The sequence below is a fragment of the Spea bombifrons genome, chromosome 8 (assembly GCF_027358695.1).
Source record: "Spea bombifrons isolate aSpeBom1 chromosome 8, aSpeBom1.2.pri, whole genome shotgun sequence".
NCBI lineage: Eukaryota > Metazoa > Chordata > Amphibia > Anura > Pelobatidae > Spea > Spea bombifrons.
The window spans coordinates 39,750,553-39,775,201 of record NC_071094.1 but is presented as its reverse complement, the minus strand read 5'-3'; the positions used below and the strand labels follow the sequence as shown (position 1 = coordinate 39,775,201).

General features: G+C 36.7%; 1 protein-coding gene across 1 annotated transcript in view; it reads left to right on the top strand.

Annotated features, from left to right (window-relative positions):
* KLHL4 (kelch like family member 4) overlaps positions 1-22,389 on the top strand; it is a 49,305-nt gene extending 26,916 nt beyond the window's left edge. The window contains exons 2-11 of the mRNA XM_053472653.1: positions 2,402-2,575; positions 3,711-3,847; positions 7,675-7,871; positions 11,815-12,027; positions 12,926-13,112; positions 16,251-16,475; positions 17,258-17,420; positions 19,356-19,568; positions 21,331-21,502; positions 21,893-22,389. Of these exons, the coding sequence (XP_053328628.1) occupies positions 2,402-2,575; positions 3,711-3,847; positions 7,675-7,871; positions 11,815-12,027; positions 12,926-13,112; positions 16,251-16,475; positions 17,258-17,420; positions 19,356-19,568; positions 21,331-21,502; positions 21,893-21,952 (1,741 nt within the window). The 3' untranslated portion in view covers positions 21,953-22,389. The remainder of the gene's footprint in view (positions 1-2,401; positions 2,576-3,710; positions 3,848-7,674; positions 7,872-11,814; positions 12,028-12,925; positions 13,113-16,250; positions 16,476-17,257; positions 17,421-19,355; positions 19,569-21,330; positions 21,503-21,892) is intronic.
* The last annotated feature ends 2,260 nt before the right edge of the window (positions 22,390-24,649 follow it).

The window sequence follows — 24,649 nt, the reverse complement described above, 5'->3', positions numbered from 1 at the left end:
AAACTAAGTGAAATTAGTAATAAATAAACTATACCGTGTGTTTCTCTTTAAACAAATGTTGGTGATCAGCTCTATTCATTGTTTAGGAATAGACTAAAAATCCATGTAAGAAGAAAATCAGTCTAGTCTTATTTTGAAAAGGAACATGGCCGCATCTATTTTCTGATACAGAGTTTCCACAAGGAAGGCATCGATGCAATAAAAAAATATTCTGTGTTCTATTGCCTGTAGAGGGATACTATGTATTCATTTAACAACCGAGATTCCAATACATAGAAACATGCAGATCCAGCTAAAATCCGCTCTATTGATGTGTGTTCAGTTATATATATATTTTTTTTCTCGAAAGAAGAATAATTCTGGTCCGTACAACAACTCAACCTGCTGCCAGCTGTAGGGTAGACATAATTAGTGCACCAAAAGATATGCTTATTGCGTCTTATTTGAAATGAGATTGCCCTGAGGAGAATCGTTAAGACCAACAAGAACTCCCACCTTAATAACCAATATGTTTCTTTCTTCTTCGGTATGGATTATTGCCGCTAGAAGAAAGATCGACAATCAGCGTGTCGTAGAGTAACCTAAGGGAGGAAAAGATATTGCAGAACCTACGGGGGGCAAGGTGCTCCCGGTTCGACTTATTTATGAATATGATCCAGTGTTCCCTCTAGCGTAGCTTTCAAGCGCGGTGAATAATTGATTGATCAGCCCAATAGATTCCAGAAAACCTATTCCATTTAAAAAAAAAATTCCGTATTAGCCTCTGGATATTAACTTTGATTCAGAATAGGCAATAAAGGTAATCACTTTACTCTTCTGAACTTTGATCGTTTATGTCTAGAGCTAAATAATAAAAAAAAGAAGAAGAAGAAATACACACCGCATTAAACACTAAACGAAAAAAAAATAAATAAAGGATCTGGTATACTAAATATACAGATGAGGTTAAAGGTCACCAGTAGACTTAAGTAGGATATTTGAGTTGTGTATTGTGCTAGCTGTATCGCCCACAAATATATATATATATATTAAATATGTTCTATCAAAAACGTTATCATACGATTTTATGATTTTAGTTTCTGTGATCCGTCCTTGGGCCTAAGGGGCCAACTTCTTCTAGAGCCGCACAGCGCCATTGTTGACCAGTTATTTAATGTGCAGGAATGCATATCAATCAGAAGCAAAGGCTGCTGGGGGGGGAAACCATCAAATTAATGATGTACTATGTTAAAAACCCATGTCTGGGGGCTGTCAGTTTGACATTAATGTTCCATATCATTTAAGCTATGGAAGAATGGAGAAGTTCGCCAGAAGCTACGGCATCTGACTGCCTAATAACCCAATCCAGAAGAAAAAAAAACCCATAACCCAACCGTACGACTGCTGATAAAACAGGCTAGTGTACATAACGTTGGGAAAAAAATCATGGCTGTAGGTTTATTCTCCATGAATCTTCAAGCCTACCGTAGATCCATTGTTCTTCAAGCCTACCATAGCTCCATTGTTTGGCAACATCTATTAAACATGAGTCTTCCTCCTGACAGGTACAAGCTGCCGTCTTCTGTTTCCAGGAATTCTAGTTTCACAAGCTTTGAATTTTTAAATGCATGTTAGAGTAAAACGCTAACATAAAGACAAAAAGACAACCTCAATGAACAGACAACAATAATGAGCTGTACACTTTGATAAAGGAGCTTGGTTGCTCCGAAACATTAGTGATTTTTTGGGTTCAGCTGTCAAGATGTGCATTAAAGTCGTTTTTCTACTGCATTACCTGAGCGCTTTGTCCTTTTTTTTATCTGAATTAGACAACAAAATACAAAGACTCTAAAGAAGAGCACAAAACAACACAGACAGCATAGATACGTATGAAAAAGCCCCTAATATTCATGTAATGAATTGAAAATACACATTATTATTTTTTTTTATTACTTTCAAAAGCAAATGTTTAATACATTATGAAGCGCAAGGGGAAACAACAACATACAGGCCTTGCTGCATTAGAAGAATTACGATAGCCGGGATACTTATTGACTTTCACAATACTGTATCATATTATTAACCCATAAGTGTAAATAAAGTAGAAAGAATAGACTTTATTAAGAAAAGTAATTTAAGGTATCTAACAAAACTAATTTTGAAGAACAACCCTAAAATCCAATAGTGTTTCAATGCTAATAATTTCTTTTTTTTTCTAATGTAAGCTAATTTAGGTCACTTTGTAGACAACAGGTGTGGATAAAGACATTGCCAGCTTTAAAACCTAATTAAATTGTTAACTGCAGCTGACACAGAAATCCTTTTTTGTCTGACCTGATAACACAGTTTAAAATAGTAGAAAGCTCACTTGACAACAGTGCTAAGTAAAATGATTGATTTTTGTCACTTATTGCCTTTGCAGGATTCCGGTTTCTGGCGGATCTCCTAATAGAATGACCTCCACTGGTTCCGATGAGTATTTTCAGTCCATTAACCATGCAGAGCAGACTTTCCGCAAGATGGAAAACTACCTCCAACAAAAACAACTGTGCGATGTTCTACTAATTGCCGGGAACCACAAAATCCCTGCTCACAGGTAGTTTCCATCATTTATAATTTGATGACAACACGAAAGAGAAAGGTTTGCCATGCACTGTGTGATAGACCTCTTTGGTGCCATGCAACCAATGGATTGAACGCTACCCAACCAATGAGGCAGGAATGGCCATATCAAACTGTATCAAAAAGTGAGAACAAATTACTTAGCATTGCATTATTACACTTTGAGATGTACTCCGAGAAGGCATCTATTTCCGTTATCTATATCGTGTTAGATCCCACCATTGGATTATGGATAACGAAGCAGTGGGAAGCCTCTGTTGGTCCTTGTAGGCCGATTTGATATACCCATTTTTTAAATCGAATTTTATTTATGTACATCATGTGTTGGCCTCTAACATCGTAATGTTTCCAACTTCAATACTGCAAGTTCCTTGTAGAAGACAATCAGGGCCGGAGTGGCCCTGGGCAAATGCCTGGTGGACCACTGGCTGAAGGCGCTCCATACACTTCAGTGTGCGGCCACCTGCTGGATATGCCCGGCCACGTGCTGCGTGAGCGTAAAAAAAGTAATATACGGCCTTTCATAATCAGCAAGCAGCCAAACGCACCTTAATTGGTGGCCACCAGCCTTAAAATGTCAGGGCCTCATCATCCCCAGTCCTGCCAACAATCTAATAGACAGTGGCGATAACATTTTTTGAGGACAGAGGTGCAGAATAGAATACCCTCTTCCTTCATTTCTGGTCATTGGCCAGCATTCATATGTTCTATAATAGCTATGTTAATTCTTGATAGTTGTAGATAAATGTGATGTACAGTTTAAGACCACATATCATCCCTTTAAAAGTCTACACAAGAAGAAATAGTCTTATTTTTCTTTGGCGTGGCTGTGAAGGAATTCCTTTAGGTAAAATTAGTCACAATCTTTTCATTCTTCTGAACAGTGAAAAAAAAAAAAAAAAATTGCAAGCATTAATACAATATACAGTCTAAACTCTCTGTAAATAACATAGGCGCCAAAATCGGATTATTATATTTTTTTTTGGTTTCTGCACCGCTAGATTGTCCCGCTTCTGAGGAAACGGTTGTTTGGTTAAATAAAAACTATAATAGAAACCCCATGAGATTCTGAACAATCTTACATTCTATTGTAATGTTTACGTTTCAAGGTTGGTTTTAAGTGCTGTGTCGGATTACTTTGCTGCGATGTTTACGAATGACGTGCGAGAAGCGAAGGAAGAGGAGATAAAAATGGAAGGTGTGGACCCGGATGCCCTCAAAGCCCTCGTACACTACGCTTACACAGGTACCGTATGATCTCTTTCGGAACGTTATCTACGCACATGAGCATTTATAACTCTATGTGGCTAGGTTCCAGGTTATCCACAACCCGTTTTTGTTAATGTTTTTACATAAGATTTTTTAGACAGTAGGAATTACATTTTATTCTTCTGGATCAGGAGAACCCGGGATCAGGCCTTAAGGGCCTGGTTATCCCTGTTTGAGCTCAGGTGCGTTAGTTGGTTTCTTTCATTTTTTTTTTTTTGAGCCACCTGTGCGCCAGACAGGGATATCCAGAAATTTGGGTCTGGTTGTGTTTAGTCTGTTATTATTATTATTATAATACTGTAAATCAAATATGCTCTGTTTTTTTAACGATAACAGTGTTCTCATGGCAGCGCTGCCCTGAGTTAGACCTAGGCAAGCGCCAAATATAAATATGTCCAGACGTGTCCAGATATCATACTCTATACCAGAGCTAATGCAGGTCTATTCCAATGGACGTACATAATTTGTATTGTTTCTCTTTCACTGCTTTGTGAAACAGTCCAAAGGAATACTGTATCTCTAATCTGTCCAAGGAACCTTTCTGCCAAGCAGCGCTCCTCGTCTATCGTCCTTAATGCACCCCTGATGGCATCCCAAAACATAGAAAGCCAAATTATATTTTTTTTAAACTAAAAATGAACACTCTTCCTTTTCAGACATATTGAGGGAATCCAACATTTTCTATAAAGTTAGGCGTTTTTTTTAAAAGAACGTTATATTTATGTTTGTTCCGCTTTGTTATACTTTGTAGAGTTTGTTAAGAAAACTTTTACCGCCTTTACTAGATTCTGTACGTCTTGTCATCTGCAATACCTGCAGTACGTCAGGATTACGGAGCATTTTAAGTATTGTTTGATTCAAGTCCGGCTTATCCAATTGTCAACATCAATGATTCAAGTCAGAGCTCTCTAGAACAAAGCCTTTGTAGAGTCCTATCAGCAGGAAAAAAAAGGAATACACCTGCCTATTAATCTTTGGAGGAAGATTAAACGCATGCCCTCTGGAAAGCAAGTTAAATCTAAAACAAAGAATGGGATGAATCAGGTTTTTTTATATAAAAAAAGGCTGAATGCTCAGTTTTATGCTAATGGCATTTGCTAAAATGAAGAATGAAGCGAGATAGTACGGAACTCACTGTTTCAACATAAATGCGCTCATGCAGATTAACAAAATCCTATATTTCTTAAACCCAAGGCTTTACAGGGTAGACATTAAAAAGCTTCACATCGCACTCAATCAATAATCATGAATTAATTAGTGCAAGTTTAATCCCTACGAAGCCCGGTTCGCGCATGTTTTAATTTATTTGGAATGTTGTAGCTATGCCAAAGTCTTTCTGTGATCTACAAAAACTATTGAACTTGCTTGACCAAGGTTAGTAAGTCTACTCTACATTTAACTTCAGTTCTCCGTGCTGCCAGCCAGACCGCTTCACTTATATATATATGACTAGACAGAGTTCTTAGTCAATCCGATTAATTATTTACAAATCAAGCTGGGTCCAGGTCTATAGACAATTTCTCGGAAGCGGAAGTATCCTTCCATTGACTTAGTTACCAGTATACCAGCACCGACAAACGTTGTTACAATGTTACAGCTAGATTACATCAATGAAAGACAGGTCCCTGGCCCATATAGTTTATAACTAAATAAAACTTGGTTTTGTGGTTTCTAATGTAAGAATATTGTTAAAAAAAAAAGAAAAAATGTTAATTTATCAAGTACAGCCGTTTAGTTAATCATGACGGGAATCGTAATCTGGTGGATTCGATGGTTTGATCATCAGTAGTGAAGACACTGAACCTAGAATCGCACAAAACATGAATAATGATGAAGATGCTCAAAACTACAGCACTGTGTCTGAGAAAATCTACGAATGCGGCCATTGTTACCACTCAGAAGACATCCCAGTTTGTCGAACATTTTGGCAGAGAACCAGAGTATTTATGAATAGACAATGATCTTCCACGGGAAGCTTGCTACTATTATGAGAGAACAGCAGCTGTCTTGGTCCTAGTCCTAGCTTATGTGAAGCCGGCATGTTTATCCACCAGGGTAAATGGGCTCCTGTGTTGGCGAAATTGGCCAACAAAAAAAAACCATTGAGGATATTGAAGGATTCTACAGAAGCAGGTATTGCAAATGGTTTCAGATACCGAACATTTCCGGACTTTGATACAAAAAACATTATGGGAAACAACTATATGTCACTACATCCAGAGAAGAAAGAGATTACAAAATCTCACTTGATTCTCTACATCGTTTTTTTATTTGTTGGCCCAAAAAAGGGCATCGTCTTCAACTGAAATCTGAAATGTCGGCTTTTGCAGATGGTGTAAAGGTCAAGTGAAAAAAAAAAGTTATTTATCAAATTTCTAAAATCCTAAAACGCCTTCAAACAAACAAGAACTAAAACGTAGCGAATCAACCGATGATGGGCCATTACTGCAACAGCACAACCTTTCCGAAATGTCAAATGTAAAACACCTCGTTTAATGCTATTTATTACTTTCTAAAAAGCCGGTAATTTCACAAAAAACTTTTTTTTTAACGGCATTTTATAGCCTCCAGATGCTTAACTTTTGATCCTTATTGGCAGTAAAGGGTCACCTCTTCGTCATTCACAAAGGATTTATGGGTATCTGAGAAAACTGTCAATCAAAATTAAATAATAATAAAAAAGATTTAACCAAATGAATTTAAATTAAACTACACCACCCTTCCATCAAGGGTTATGAATCCGTATTTGTTTTCTGAAAATAACACTAAAAACTTTGTTTTTTTTTTCATTTTCTGGAACCCCCGCAGAGATGAATAAAACCCCTTTTAACGGTTTCACACCTTTTTGTGTGTTTTAGAAAACTTTAATTTCTTTTTTGTGTACAAATTGGCGCTTTACATTCTAACGAAAGCAACCTGAAAAGAAAAACCTGCTGCTTTTGTATGAATTTTACCAATTTCGAGTTAAAACAGAAAAGAATGAAGTGGGAAGAAAAGGCCTCATGCGTTTTGATTAATTCTTGAATTTTATTGTCGCGTAGTAAAACAGCGTTGTGTCAAACATAGGCTTTATAATCATTAAATAAAGGTTTTTAAAAAATAATAAGATGATTGACTTTAGCATTTTGTCACATTAACAAATATTTTAATAATTTAATTTATCTAAAGCCGTAGTATGTAGTAAGTCGGACTGTTGTGATGTAATAGTGATGTAATAGATGAAAGTGGGCTTTGGAACAATGACAACTCCAGTATCTCACTTAATGTTTTAATGCATTTTTAAGTGACATTGGGCCCAAAAATAGAATGTCATAGAAATGTATTTTGTAACTCTTTACATGACGCAGCACTTATCTGGCGATATTGTTTGAGGCATCCTAGGTGGAATAACACCTTTAATGGAAAATGTAATTAATATTTCATAGATGCCAACCATGTAATTTACTGCGGGTTCTGGTTTTTCGTTTTTTTTTTAGGTCAGTAGAGTATTCCCTGACGCCACATTTCAAAAGTGGTCTTATCACAATAGCAACCACAAGATATGGATAAGACTTGTTTTAATTTGTTTTATGTTTTTAAGATTTTATTACTACATATTAAATAACCAGATGTGGTAACAAAGCAGTCATTTCACATTTTTTTTTAAAAAAAATTTCTATGAAAAATGCCATCAAACAAAGAAATACACAGAAGGATATTGTTTTTCAAGATTTTATCTAAAAAACTTGTGTACACCATTGTACACATTATATATATATTCACTAACGCATTATTATCATCCCTCTCCTTCTTTTGAAAATATAGGTATTTTAGAACTAAAAGAGGACACGATTGAGAGTTTGCTGGCTGCAGCCTGCCTGCTTCAGCTTCCCCAAGTCATTGAAGTCTGCTGCACTTTCCTCATGAAGCAGCTTCATCCATCAAACTGTTTGGGGATTCGGTCGTTTGGAGATGCCCAAGGCTGCATGGAGCTCCTGAGGGTTGCCCACAGCTATACCATGGTAAGATGTCTTGGAACTGGAGAGACCTGGCATGGAGCATGTCAAAGAATCTTTGTAGAATATCTTGCGTGAAGTATGTATAGCATGGCTGGATGATTTGGTGTAGGGTCAAACTCAATGGTTGACTTAGCCCAGCTCAACAGGAGTAGAGAAGTGCGACTCAATGCAGGCCTGGCTAAAACATAGTTGGCCCATCAAATACTAATTGTCCTTTCCATTACGGTCAGACTTTAAGTAAGGTTGGAATATATTTGTCCCAAAACGTATTTAGTCCGGGACAATTCTATGTCAAGGCAGTCAAGGTGAAAATGCTCAGTACCCTCAAATAAAACAGTTTCTACCCCAAATATCGTTTACGAGGAGATTTTTTTGGAAAGAATTATCATCCCGTCCACTATGTCAGCCCTACCGCGGGCTTTATTATCTAGGATATCCAGTATACAATCAAGATTTCACACTGTGAGCGTAACGCTTTCTCTTTGCACCGTGACATGTATAATGAATCTCTGCGCTCCAGAGATAGGAGATAGAAAGAGCAAAGCACGGTGACCGTTACAATTGGACCTCATCTATTTTCCAACACAGGGAATGTTTGTCTTTCAAGACACATCCTGCTCTCTGTGTCGGACTGCGGTACATAATAGAAGCCGGAAGCTCGGGGCTTTTGGATGGATGGAAATAGCAGTCTGTTTGTCCGAGCGAAGCTCATCTGCCGGCCAGAGATAGCACACAGGATGCTCTTAATGAATCCTCACAAGATGTTCGACAACGTTTTTTGTTTTTTTTTAGAGTTACCGGCTGAATGTCGAAACTGGCTATTAAATCTTTGGGTCCCAAAGGGTTAAGAAAAATAAAGAAAATATTATATGTAGGTTTTAATTACTATCGATTCAGGGATAAATGCATTTAAACTGCACATCAATACGAACCGTATCAGCGAATTGACAATTTGGCGAAAGCACAACACGTCAACGAGTCTTTGTTGTTTTAAAATTATACCCAAATAGTAAATCCCAGCTGCCTAAGATTAATATATATATTTTGTGAACTAGAATATCATACACTGGCCTTTTTTCTGCTTAAATATACAGATATACCATTAGAATGTGCCCTTTTCCATGAATATGTGTGTTACTGTTGAATTTGTAAAGCTCCAGCATTACAATCATAGCTTGATATACACAAATTAATAGTTTATTGTTACTCTCCCTCTGTCATGTCTTTGAATAATCTGGAATAGATGATGCTTTGATATATGATAAAATCTCACATCATAATCTCGGTTTTATTATCAGATATCATGTCTTTTAATATTTTCCCCACTATATAACCCCTCTCTCTGTTCCGTAAGCAGACAGCAGAAATGGGTTTCACGTCTCTGATTTACTTTTCTGATTTTACGGGACATATAAGAGTGGATCGGATGAATATTATAACTGTCGATTTACCCCTTTGTTCATGCACCTGTACATTAACATTTATAGTAGAGGTCAAATATATATATATATATATAGATGAAAACAACATTTTTTTTTAAGAGACGTGCATCCCATGTAATTCCCTTATTCTTAGACAACGAAATTGACCAAGAATTATAAAAACACTTTAAAAAACGTTTTATTGTTTCAATTGATATGTATTTATTATGTCATTTACTTATGTATGGAAGACAACAGGACTCTCCAACTAATTTGGGTTTATTCACTAAAGGGAGTTTTGACAGAAGAGTCTGCAGGAGAGTTGTGATTCAGCTCTTTCACTTTACATCATGAAGGACCAACCCTAGTAAACTTCTCCCTCAAGGAGAGCTTGGCTGACTCTGTATAGCTAAATCAGCAACCTTTTTTCCAGTCTCATTTTATATATATATATATATATATATATATATATATATATAGTATTATTAATTATACAGTACCAGCTCAGCCATTCTAGCTGGAGAAACTTACCCAGTGTTGGCCCGTCATAATGAATAGAATGGTGAAGACGTCAAAACCACAACTCTCCTGCAAACTTCCCTACCGGCTCTCCCTTTAGTGAATATGCCTTTGAGAGATAAAAATAAACTGCAAAAAATAAGTGTCTTGATCCATAATGTGAAGTCAAGGAATCACTCGTTCTCCTAGTTTCCCCCACTATCTTAATAACTTTGAATACTACACAATACATACTTAAAAACAATGCCAAGAATACGACTTTAGCTGCGAAGATCTCTATCTCCGATATAAAACACCAGAGATTTCCAGTTCTGTTTTGTGAAACGCTGTATCTGTCTTGTCAAATGCCGCATGGATACAAAATGAAAAAGCTTAAAATATCATGACATTTGATGAATGCCATCAGGCCCGCCGTGACTAGAGATACTAGCGCCAAACAGACATCACTTCAGTATTATTTACAGCGACTGATTATGGATAGAAAAAAAAGCATGACGCATGAGACGGCAACATAATATAAAAAATATAAAATATAAACATATTAAAATGATTATTTTAATAAATAAATATTCCTTAAATAAGTTAAATTGGAATGCGCTCTTCCATTGAGTTGTCAAAAAAAGAGCCTATATACATTCTCATAGGGAAAAAAAATCCTAAAAAAGGGGCAAACTTTGGGCAATCTTACTAACTGAAATTTATGAAATGCCCATCAGGTTACGGAAACATCCAACGATTGTGTTGGCCCTGCAATCATGGCCTTCGTCAGAGTCAGGCTTACAAATGACACACAGGCCTGTTTCTGGTTGTTAGTAAGAGTGTGTGGAGTTTGTCTTAGTAAATAATCTTGCCCAGTAGTGCAAAATAAGTGGTCCTCCTGTCTCTTTACAAATTACTGGTCGGGAATGTCCGGAATGATACAGAAATTACAGAACATGCATGAAAAGGCTAGTTAAATGGATCGATCTATTTATCCATTTGTCCGTCTGTCTTTCTATCTTTCCATCCACCTACAGGTCTGTTCCTCTGATTTACATTTTTATTTTCAGACGCGTGTGTTGACAGTGAATAAATCACATTTTGTGTACAGTTGTTAGATGTTGTATAGCTCGTAAGCATCATCTGTAATACAGGACATTAGGCATGTGACATGTAATTTATTTACAAAAAAATGAACAAACTGGCGTCTTGCGTCTGGTTGTCTTGCAACATGCAAAAAAAAAAAATATTTTAAAAAAGATGTGACAGAGCGAGACTGGAAGATAAACAGTAAAACCTTTATCATCTTTTTACCCTTAGCCATGTATAGATTTCTGTTTTCTACATTCAATGTTACCAGATAATATCTGTCTTACATGCAAAGTACTCATTGAGGGTAGGATTGAGGGTATAAATATAATTAGAAAAAATATTTGAGAAAGTATGAATCCCACCCATAACCACTTATTTTATTTAGGGGTTAAAATAGAAGATAAACCCTTTGGGAAGCCCTTACAAATGATTACTGCAGTTTTTCTGAAGTAATACTGCAGTTTTTTGGACATGAAAAAACTGCAATACTGCACTTTTACTGCAGTATTACTGCACATTTACCGCACTTTTTTTTTATATTGCAAACCTACAGTTGTAATTCAATGTACTACAGCTTTATTGCATTTGTACTTCCGTACAAAAATAACTGCAGTACAGTGAAGTACAAATGCAGTAAAACTGCAGTCAATGTGCAGTAATACTGCACTAAAAGTGCAGTATTGCAGTTTTTTCAAGTCCAAAAAACTGCAGTAATTTTTTCGTAAGGGAGGTATGGTGCCCAACCATGCTTGCTTCCCATCCGCCATCTTCTATACTTAAAATAAACCACCTACTCCCAGTGTCTGTCTATATATCTTCTATAAATCAAACGAGTCTTCATTTTATTTTACTCAACAGGAAAAGAAAAGGTTAAATAAATAAACTATAGCTCCTTTAGAAGTTATTGTGTTGAGTAATAATTCCTTTATTGCCAGGAACATTTCATTGAGGTGATACGGAACCAAGAATTTCTTCTCCTGCCTGCGCATGAAATTGCTAAACTGCTTTCTAGCGATGACATCAACGTTCCTGATGAAGAAACCATATTTCAAGCGTTAATGCAGTGGGTGAAATACGATGTACAATATCGTCAGAAGGATCTCGGGATGCTTCTCTCCTATATAAGACTTCCATTACTTCCGCCGCAGGTATGTACTTGTGTTGATGCGCTGTCATTTCGAAAACCACTCGAAGATGTTAAGTTATTCCGGGATATAAAATGTGAATGCGATGCTTGGCGGAAAACCGTTCCTTCGCCTATGGCGGAGTTATGTTTGATACATTTCCTTCATAATTTCTTGTTACCTTGGGAGAGGGTGATACAAATTTGCAATAAGTTCATCGCTTCATCCTGTGACATAATAACCTTTACCGGCAAGGGTTTGAAAGATTGGCTTGGTTGTGTTCTGTTTTCGTGTCTCTTCTGTACCAACACTTTTTATGCATGAAGTGCAGTTGCGCAATACATCATAGGTATTATATATGCGTATCTTATATAGAAAGAACGTGTTATACCGATAATATAAAGCTTCTGTAAGCTACATGTAAAACAATACATCATAGTTGAATTCCCGTGGAACATAAAGTGGTATCCCTAGGTATTCCTAGCACTGGATATGTTCAAACTCTACATTTTACTGTAAAATGTATAAATATTATAAATATATATGTATAAGAAACCCGCCTTATGTGTCTACCATGGGAAGAGCCATCCTATTCTCTGGTTATTCCTCCCAACCTGGTTGTTTAGCTACATTGCACAAAAATAGTATTTTTAAAATAATTTCTATGTCTGTAAATGATTTACACTGATGGAGAAACAGCAAGTTAAAGCTAGATATAGTGTTAATCAATCAAAAAAGTATTATTTCTTCTTAAATGACACCAGATACAATATAAATAACTCAGTTCATTTATCTAACTGTGATATTTATTATCCCTTGCATCAAAAATAATTGTGATCCCAATGCTTTTGTTATTTTGTTATTTTGTTAGCATGTCCAATAATCCAATTTGGGGTGGTTGACTAAAGAGATTACGGTTCAGTTGCTTGCAGATCTGGAAAACAGTCCATTGTTTGCCAATGACTTGGAATGCCAGAAGTTTCTCATGGAAGCAATGAAATATCATCTTCTGCCTGAAAGACGGTCCATGATGCAGAGTCCAAGAACCAAACCTAGGAAGTCCACCGTTGGAGCACTTTATGCTGTGGGTGGAATGGATGCAACAAAAGGTATGATATGCATCCAATTTATTCAAATAAAGGTACTGAAATAAGTCATCACATAACCAGATCAAAACATCTGCAGGTAGAGATGCTCAGGATCATTCAATTTCATCCTGTCCTACGCCAGAAGATATGTATAAAGTATTAGGCAGTAGCCTTGGCTTAGGAATTACAAGTGGCATACCTTGTGTCCTCCTCCAAATGTCTCCACCTAGAATTAATGGACTATTAGCATATGTTTATGCAACCCATATTAACATAAGGATATATTATTTTTCTGGCCATCCTGGATATAAAATAAAATAAAATGAATCAAACGGCTAAGCGCTCTTCATTTCAAGTACATAGTTTATAAAAGTGAAAGTCTTCCAAGAAGTCTTCTTTTGGGTCACCGCTGTCCCCTGAAGACTTCAGTGGTCCCCTTCTTTGGAGGCCAGAAGGTCTGACCATCCCTTAGGTTTCAGCCAGGGTAGGAAGGAAAGGTCTGTGTATCCCCATGTGGACATGAAGAGAGGAGATCAGATTTTCTCTGTGGCCCTGCTGCACTGGAGCACATCCATATCTTCAGTTGTTGAGTTCTGGACTGTCCTTGCTGCAGGGTCAATGGAGATTTCCATCTGTAACAGCACAAGCAAGCCAAAACGTGAGACTTTCCCGAGTGGGGATGCAACATAAGGCAGGTCAAGATGCTGTCCGTTTTTTTGGTTGAGCTAGTCTCATACCTCTTTGTGCCCATTTTCTTCCAGCCAGGTTGATAGGGACCTATAGTAGTGGTTTATTATATCATAAGCCGGGTTCCTAGACACCCCAGCAAGGGAAGAAAGACTTATTGCAAGTCTGCACAAAAAAAAAGTTAAAAGAAAAAAATACCCCCAAAAAGTATATAATCTTCTTCTAATTGGATGTAACTTAAGATGTACGTTTTAAGGATATTTGAAATAAGATATTCAGATCTGTAGTTATTACTGGAAATGGTATCTTTACATTAATCATTTTACAATGGGAATATCGGTGCCTTGTAGTAACCTGCAGTATCATTAAACATCCAAGTCGAGGCCAACAGAATCACAAGGCAAGGATTTTAGTGGATTCCCCGGTGGGGATCTCCTTCATTTAAAATGACAAACGGACCAACATAATCAATGAAATGTCATTGAACAGCCACCTACTATTCAGCTGAAGAAGTTAATAAACCCTTTCTTAGTAGCAATGAATTATATATAAAAGAAAGCTTTCTGGACAATATACAAAAAAAAAAAAACATAAAAAAAAAAGCCTTTAACATTTCAAACCGAATGCATGTTTTTTAAATGTCAATAATACTTGGAGTTGAATAGAAACGGCAAATAGATCCTTAATCTCAAACCTAAAGAACTCAGAGTCCTGGAGCTATTAGGTTTAATCATTTCAGTTAAACAATCAAAGCCCCCCCCCCAAAAAAAAAACAGAACTACAGATGAAGGAAAAAAAGATAATTCGTATTACATCTCAAGAAATGTAAAAATTAATATAATACTTGGCATTCAAGCAACATTTCCATATAATCATGTATAAAAAAATACAGCTCAGATTTATATAGCTTTTTATTTTTTAACAAAACTCTCTAAATAATAGCAGCGGCTTTAAAAAAATGACTCAATAACAACTGACACCAAATCTGTTGTCGCTGTTTGCTTTTATTTATTTTTATTGGTCTGTAAAATGTTCAAGGTCTACTGTGTTTCAAAACAATGGCGAGATAAAAATGTAACTTTGTATTCACTGTTTTGGAGGCACTTCCGCAACAAGTTATTCTCCGCTAGAGTGCTAATAATCTGAAAAAAAAGGAAATTAAAGATTAAGTTTTAAAAAAAACAAGAACTTTGTTGTCCAACAAAGGACACCTTTGTTGGGGGCCCAATTAGTGGTGGGTCCTGCCTAACTTACCTGTCTGACCAGCTCACTAGCTAGGCTATGAAGTCATATTGCGATGGTCAACTTCAATATGTCGCGAGGCAGCCACTTGGGAGCTATGATTGCAAAAAACACAGATGTCAATCAATTTCACAACTTGGTTGGCTGGTCAGAGAACATCATCTGATCCCTCTAACTGGCCCCTGAGCCTCATTACTTGAAAAAGCTGGACAGCACCCAAAAATTAGGATTATCCCTTAAAATGGAACGGTTGGGAGATATGATTGTGTCAGACACTCAGATGAATGGCGGGCATACGGAGATTAAAAAGGAAACATAGGTTTCTATCAATTCACTGTCAATCACCAGGTAATCCACGCCGACCCAAGGAGCTCACACCCAGTCCACTGAGTGATCCTGGCTCTGGGTGAAAACGAAGATTTTAAGGAAAATGAAAGGTCATTGCATCTAGATCAATCGACCAATTTTTGCACGCCCAAAAGTGGCACATAGATTATGCCGAAGATTAAACTCTGCTAACGTGGTCGGCGACACATGCTGGCATAGGTCGGCAGCAAAACCGGAGGACATATTGCTCTATTGGGCGATCTGGTCTCCCAGCGTGCTCGTTAGACGCTGTACAAAAACGTCACACAGAGTGTAAAGAACAACATATAACATAGCATATAACAGCAATGCTCTGAATTTTAATATTCATATAAATCTCGTGCAGTATACCTCACACAGAGCTGGTAATCTTAACACATTTTTTGACTTTTTTTGTTTTTCAAACATTGCGTTGGTGGCGAGCACAGCCATATAATCTTTTTTTCCCATTAGCACAACAAATTTTAATGTTAGCCTAAACCGATTAGAAAAATGAGGCAAAGTACTAGAAGAAATACGAATCAGTAGGAACTCAAATTGCTACACTATATAATTTATCGTTACAAAAGAGACTAGTGACGGATTATGTTCCGTATGAAGCAAGCCTCACGATGCTGACATTTCTATCCTGGAAATCAGAAGTTGTAATCATTTATTTCCCTCCATCAAACCGTAAAAATCAAACATATAATGATTCATCCTTAATTATAAATTATTCCTCTCTAACATTCAGCAGAATATCATAACTCTTACCAGCTCTGAAAGATCAAACTAAATAAAATGCGCATATGCCGATAGGGACATGTTTATGACACTGTTAATGATTGAATGAGGCGCTTCAATTATTGTTTGTTTGTTTTTTAGGTGCCACCACCATTGAGAAATACGACCTGCGGACCAACAGCTGGATACAGATCAGCACTATGAATGGGAGACGCTTGCAGTTTGGCGTAGCAGTAATTGACAATAAGCTTTATGTTGTCGGGGGCCGAGACGGCTTAAAAACGTCCAACACTGTGGAATGTTTCAATCCGGTGACCAAAGTATGGTCTATAATGCCTCCTATGTCCACACACAGACATGGTTTGGGTAATTATTTATTTATTAAGCTATATTTAACCTAAACTAACTTTAATGACTCTTCAAAAGTAACAACATTTTAAATTGTATTGCAAGCAAAAGTAACATCCAAGTAAAGTAAAGTTCCCCTTATGTGAAATGAGCATGGCTACTTTATATACTGACAAGACTGAAACAGGGGAAACTTTAAGGAGAATTATCCTAGACATTTATCCTAATGATCTCTTGAATCAGCCTCCTGTCCCCCTGGGCCCAAAAATCTATTAAATATGTACCTGAAATGATACTATTTGACTCTTGTAACCAGCCATAGAAAGAACGAGTCAGACATGGATTGTTACTCATACCCAGTAGCTTTGAAGAAATATTGATGACACAAATGATTTTTCAATGGGCGTTCAAGGAAACTATTGTATATGCAAATGCCGTTTCAATAGAGGCCTGCTGAGGACCAGCTTGTTGTGGCTAGGCCATAGGACTTACGCAAGTACATTGTACAAGAGTTATAGATCATCAAAGCCTTTAAATTCATTTAATCACAGAGGAAGCAGGGCATATGCAAATATAATGAACTCAGGGTCTACGGTTTAAATTAATAATGTTCGCTTGCTGGATAGGGTGATTAAATATGCAATGTTCTATAAGTCCACAGAGAAAGAATAGCTTTAATTTCCAGTTGTTTAATTAGTCTTGATTACATCAACTGTTAGTTTGATGTATGAATACAAATGCTTGAGCGCTTGGGTTTCTCATACATCACTAAATTTTGTTTAATTGTAACATGATTTTAGGAGTAGCTGTTCTAGAGGGACCCATGTACGCTGTCGGTGGTCACGATGGATGGAGTTACCTTAATACCGTGGAACGGTGGGATCCGCAAGCGCGTCAGTGGAATTACGTGGCCAGCATGTCCACACCTAGAAGCACTGTGGGAGTGGCAGCTCTAAATAGCAAGTATGTCATCACTAAAGACATATATATAGACAAATGTATATATATATAGAAAAAGAGAGAAAATGTGGAAAAATGTTTTTATGGATGTAAGCAATTGTAAACAAAAAAAGCTTGACTGTATATGTTGTGATTTATGGAAAAACAAGACAACGAGCGTCTTCTTAAACCGTGGATAATTAGACAAAATATTAATTAAACCTTCGAGGTTGTTAAACAAATACACCTTAGCATATTTATAATTTGGATCTTTTCTTGGAAGGGTTGCCCGTGTTAAAAACGTCTAAGAAACTTTTTTCAGTTTCTATATCACATGGCAAATTTTGCATTCCCTAAAAAAATGTGAATCAGGGATTCAGGGATTTAGCAATAATAGGAATAATGTTTCTTAAGATGCATTTAGTTCTAAAAGTCTTCAATATAGCGATGAAGGTGGACCAGCATGCTTAGACACAGCCAGGGCTGGATTCTCCATTAGGCAGAATTAGGCATGTTTCAAAAGCTCAGTTTTTAATGGGCACCGTAATATGAAAAAAGGTCATTTTCATGAACATTATGGCCGATTTTGGATACAACCCATTTTTGAGCTCTTTAAATTAAAATCCAGGACTTCTCACCATCACTAAAAGAATGGTGAATAGTTTCTCCGAAAAACAACAGAACAACGGAATACATTCTGCAGAAGACGACTAAAATGAGTGATTTCCACGGTAAAAACCGCAGCAGTGTTTTTAAAGTTTTTACTAACCCCATGATTCTTTGAAGTTGTAACATATATGGTAGAGTTTGGAGGCAATAACCTCAGTCCACTGTCAAAAAATGACGCCTGCCCTTCGGGAGATTTTAAAGCACAATATAAGTACTAGATGGCTTAGCAATCGCTTGCTCTGCAAAACGTATGCCTCTAAAGGGTTAATCTGTTCAATTCCGCTATACCCAGAAAGTACCAGACTTGTAGGTGGTTAAGTGTGTATTATAGTCATTAGAGGTTGTTTAATAACATCACTAGAGAGTTCCAGGGCTAAGCAGTTTTGTGATATGCCATCTCGGCAGTTTTGTGGTCTAGGTTGCTTAGTCCGGCAGCTACCCGGCAGCCTTCATTTGCCCTTTGCGTGCGGAGGCAGCTGGGCTCTTACTGTTTGCTCTGTGCATTAATATTCCGTAATCAAATACTACTTATACAGCAGAAGGAAATAATCCATTAAAAGGTCAACAACAAAGTTGTACTGTTTAATATTCTGGAAAGCACTCAGTTGTATACTCTAGCAAGTTAATTTGTTTTCCTTTGGGGGGGGGATTCTTTATTTACATTATTTTCCCTGTTTTGTCACAATGTCTGATTTGAGAAAAATGTGATTTTATGAATGCTGTCTTCAAACACTTTTTTCATATTTTTCAAGACTTTAAACCTGAAGGATACTTTAATATATTAATTATTTTAATGAAATCGTATATTAATTAAATATTCATAATAATAAAAATGAGACAATTATCAATGTTACGTTGACTATAATTCTAGCATCCTGAGTATATATAATATAAAGGTTAAATATAAATAATAAATAAATAATAAATAATATAAATATAAAGTTTCCTAATCTTGGCTCAACTACGTGTGTCACGAAGCATGATCTTCTGATCTACCCAACCTGAACTTTCTGCGCTACCTCACTTCTTAACAAACGTTGTTATAATAATATAAATAATATACAGAGATTTGTGGGGGTTTCAGCTTCAAGAAACCAATGTACTCTATTCATACAACTTATTGGAAGAAGAACATTTTTATTATGTTATGTCTAGAGACCACTTCCACTCGGTCAAAGAGCCCTGGAAAAAGTCTCACCTACGCAGTTGGCCATGGTTGCTTTGGAGGGCCTATGTAGATGGTTTACCTGTTAGAATACACTTAATGTGTGCTTTGTGTTTCTTTTCTAGGCTATATGCTGTTGGAGGAAGAGACGGCAGCTCCTGCTTAAAGTCCATGGAGTGTTTCGACCCTCACACCAACAAGTGGAGCATGTGTGCGCCCATGTCCAAAAGAAGAGGGGGCGTTGGAGTCGCGACCTACAATGGCTTTTTATACGCGGTCGGGGGTCATGATGCCCCCGCGTCAAATCATTGCTCTAGACTGTCAGACTGTGTGGAAAGGTAAGCATTTCAAAGAACGAATGGACGTGTAATGATATAACTTGAGTATAGCGCTTCTAACAACAGGGTTATGGATTGGCCTCCATAGGGCAGATTATTCATTCTGGGCCTCAAGGCTGCGATAAGATGACTTAACCCTTTACTTGCAAATCTCGACTAGGCCGGCCTTTGAGAATTAAAAATTTTTAATGCGCATTTTTTCCCCGTTGATATTTTTGGTCATATGTTTTATGGGGAGAGCGGTTTTACAGCATATTTAACCGACAGGTAGCGCGTTTAGTGCTCAGTGCCGGATTTATTGGTTCAAAGTCTGTGGAGTGGCTCCTGATTGTTCGAAAGATTAACCAGGAGTCGATAAAAGGTGATGTTACTATAAGTGTAATGGCGATAAATTAGAAGCCGTAAGTCAGGGGAACATTAACCTACTCTTCTCTGACTATTACGGAATGTCTCGATCAATATTCAACGATTGGAGGCCAAACAATCATATTACCGCCTAGAAATAATGATTCTGTTTTACTAATTGTGCCATGAGTTCATTTGTTTTATTAGACACCTGAGCGATCGTGTGCCCGCCGTGTCTCCAAGTCTGTTTTGTGAGAATTTAAAAACTGTTTTTTTTATGTACGCAAAGGGAATTTAAAAATATATGGCAGAGAAAGTTGAATTTGATGCGCTTCTCGCACCCCTGCTGTGTTCAACTAAGATGAGCTCTCATAAGAACCATACGGCTCATCTAGGCCTGGTTCCGGAGCCATATGCCTATCCCGTCCATGATTAAATTCCCTTACTGTATGAACCTCCACCACTTCTGCTAGAAGGCAGCGCCCTCTATCTACCACCCTCCCATTAATTCATATATGCTTAGTGTTGAGTGCTTTGCATGGTACTATTTCACTGGATCCCATCCATTTCGCTGGATCCCAGCCTTAGTCCTGCAACATACAGTCCCGTGGATTGGTGCCTCTAGCGCATGGTTTGTCTGTCATGAGGTTGTGACTGGGTTATGAGATGGATCGTCTCTCATGTCGCAACTTCATGCAGCGGCCGCCATATTTGATTAGTTCTAGGGGTCCTGTCCCCTACTTCATCATCAGGATAACGCCCCAGGAAAGCTTTTAGCTGAAACATCGTGTTTGGTTTTGAGATTCTTAGTAAATGTCTTTTTGTATTTATATGACTCTGTCTAGTCTGTTGGGACTTGTATCCTATTGTTAATTTATTGGATGATACTGACTTTAATATATATTTGCCTTTTAATATATTAAAGTATTTCTGTATATTTTATTTATGTTATTGCCGCTTGTTTGTATGAATTTATACTGATTTTACACCTAAAGCAGCCCCAGGGAGTCCTGAAGGGCTTCACAATCTTCTTAGAAAATATTCTATTTATGAAGTTGTGAACCATTTTATGTGTAATTTGGGTTAGGATTTTTTGCTAAATTGATTTTTTTCTACATGTCTATTACGTCTTGAACAACAGATATAATATAATATAATATTATAAGATATAATATGGTTTTGGCTAAAATAAAGCATCTGGTAACTGTAATTGCCAGAGAACTAAATAAATTATACATTGTTGTTATTTTGTTTTTTATTCACCTTTTTTCCACTAGTCCACAGTAAAGCTGATGAGTGTAACTGGGTCTATGTTGGGTTAACCCTACGTTAGGGTAGTAGACAAGTTGTAGATGTGATATATTAGATATATTCTTTATTATACTATTGACAGTATATGCATTTTATTACTTTTAAGGTATGACCCTAAAACAGATAACTGGACAACAGTTGCCCCGTTGAGTGTCCCCAGGGATGCGGTTGGCGTCTGTGCCCTAGGAGACAAGCTGTATGCTGTGGGTGGATATGATGGACAGACCTATCTTGACACTGTAGAATCTTACGACGCACAGAACAATGAATGGACACAGGTACTTTACCTTTCATTTAATTCTACTTATCTGTTTGTGCCGAGCTCTCTATAAATCTATATATTAAATAGGTTGGCAAAATGCGGTTCATTTAGATTGAGAAATGACATATGGTAAAAGTGAGTATCTACCGCCCTCTAGTGTATCATTTCAGTATTACATCTCAAAAGAATTGCAAGCATGAAATTGCCTGGAATTAAATATTTGACACGCTTTCCCTGTTCACTAAGTAGATAGTATTCGCCGGGTTAGACGGATTAGTGTACTCTTTAGCCCTCTGACCCTGATTTGGTATATAAATATAACAGCCAGTCCGTGAACACATGTATAATTCATTAGACGTTGATATGATAAATAAATTCAAATTTGGAATGTTCTTTTCTCTTTTAGGATGTCTCTTTGAACATTGGTAGGGCAGGAGCCTCTATTGTTGTAATTAAGCTGCCATGACGCATCTTCTTAATAGGCTTTTTGAAAGACATCTCAAAGGAAGGACATTACTTACTACTGAGTATCAAAGACGGGCTATCTTGGTACCATCAACATTCTTCTACTTCTCTGGTGTTTGAAAACCTCAGCTTGCTCACCATACTGTGGTGGGTAATAAAAAAAAAACAAAAAAAACTTGACAAACCTTCAACAATCTCGACAACCTTTTGAGAAAGTGTAAATTCATTCAACATCTTTTTTTATTGGTGTAAATCTGCAATTTGTTGAATTATTGGAGATATTGATACATTTTCCCATTTAGAGAAAACCAAAATCTTAATATCTTAATATATATATTTTATGTACCATCTTTAAAGATGACCTTTGCCTAGTTGCATATTTTTTAATATCTCTCATTATGTAAATTGAAAATTAAAAGAACATATTTTATATATATATATATATATAAAAAAAAATAACCAGTAGGAGAATGGAATTAAATGTATTCATTTTGGCTACTACTTGACTTACATTTGGACCTTGTTTTGCCGTAATAAGGGAATGTATGTTGTTTATAACACAACACAAAAGAAAACCAAATTAAAAAAAAGGGCAGCATCTATACCACAAAAACCTGGAATATACAGAACTCTATACTCACTATGAAACGTGATTTTATGTCAATTGTGTTTGGAATTCCATACATGTTTAAGTGTTTTAATAGACTTTATTCACTCCACATCTGGTAAAAGCAAAGTTACAAACTAACATGGATTGCTTGTATTTGTAAATGTAAAAAAAAGAAAAGAATTTTAGAAAAACTAAGGTTTTTTTATATTTATCATTATGTTTGTTGTTTTTTTTTTAAAGCACCGTTTTTAAGACTGTGTGCCAGTAAGCGTTGCAGAATGTCGTATAATGGGTTTTATCCGTAGTTTTAACCACGTCAATATACACAACAACAATTTATTAGTTAAAAAAGTACCTTTAATTTAAAAAAATAAAGACCCAACAAGAGCACAACTCAAGCAGACGCACAATCCCAAAGGTAATTTTTAAAGAAAATAGAGCAGTCATAGGACTAGTAGGGTTGAACCAACACTAACCAAGGTCCAAATCAGTCCTACGATCTCTTTATATGAAATAGATTTTGTTGTGTTTTGCAGAAGGTTAGGTAACATCTTAAAAGCCTACATTTTTCATTAAAAACCTGTTTTTTAATTCCAATTTCTATAAAAAAAATAAACTTATTTTTTTTGCCTGGGTCTGCAGAAACAATGAACTTCTATTTGCCGACACAGTCATATCCCATTCCCTTTAGGATTTAGACATGCGAAAAACAACATTTGTTTAATGTCGTATCGGAACACTTCATGGTAATTGCTAATTTTCATGTTTCTGTTGGCAAACTGTAGTTACGAGATTTTCCAGACACTTAGATGGCTGAAGGGGACAATAACGAGCGGTAAAGATGGTTAAGCAGCCTTGGAATTGAATTTTCAAAATTTAAAGCACATTTAAAAGCTATAGAAGAGATATTAGCATATTTATCGTTGTATAAACCACGGAAGCGTGACAATCAAATGAAATGCCGGTGGAAATGCACGCGCTTTATTCTCTGTATGCCTATGGCTACCGTGGCACTGTATTTTGGTAACACATTGTGTTCAAGTCTCCCTTGGCATCAGTTTGCATCGAAACATGTTGTTCTGCGCCGTTGGAAGAGACACAAATCAAAGGTCAACGACAACAGAATGTTACAGTCATACATCCCCCTTAATTTTAACCCCTTAATGACAAAGCCCGTACATGTACGGGCTCAAAATGCATTGTTTTCAATGGGTTTAGGGACCACCCATTGTCCGTAAGAGGTTAAAAGGATACTATTGTTTCATTTTGAATTGTTTATTGCATGTCATCAGGTTTTATTTTCCATATGCTTCATGTTTCATTAACAAGGTGTCAATAATTGGCTGCATTGTAGCCAATGTGGCTGAAGAAACAAGATGTAAGTAGGCCCATTTCAGACTAAAAGGAATGAAGTTATCTGGAAATAAATAAGGAGACAAAATGTTGTTATTTAATGGTAATTAACTTATTTCCTCCAAAAAAACAACCCCATCCCAACCACTATCCGGGGTGTGGGTATCACAGGCTTCTGATGTTGACTTTGATCTCTGGATAGGTAAGAGCTATGATTAACCTTTTCTGCAGTAAAATTCAGTAGGCTTTACACATTTTCCAGTGATTGTCCTTTATACCGAAGGGATGATGACATTTTTGGTTTAAATCTTCCCCTTGCGAGTATTGTATTTCTGTCGGAGGTCTGGTACTTCACATTTGCTTCTAGGGTGTTGCGGTGCTTAGATACACATTTGCTGCCCGTTTCTACCCGCTTCCACCCTAATCCTTGCCACAGGCCTATACAAATGTGCATTAGAGAATTATACCAATGAAAAGTCTGACTAATTCCGCCACAACATATTCTGTGCCCCAGTTATATAGAAAGGTTGGGTACAAACACCAGCAACTAACTTACTTCCGATGTTTGCGTTTCCAGAAATGTTGTATCATTTTATCAAATGTGTATTTACTTCTTTATACTTCTTTATACTTCCTTATACTTTATGCACAGTCCTGCACAAAATGGTTCACCCGTAACACGAAACAATCAGATGTTCTGAAATCGTTTAGATACATTTTGTAGAATATAATATT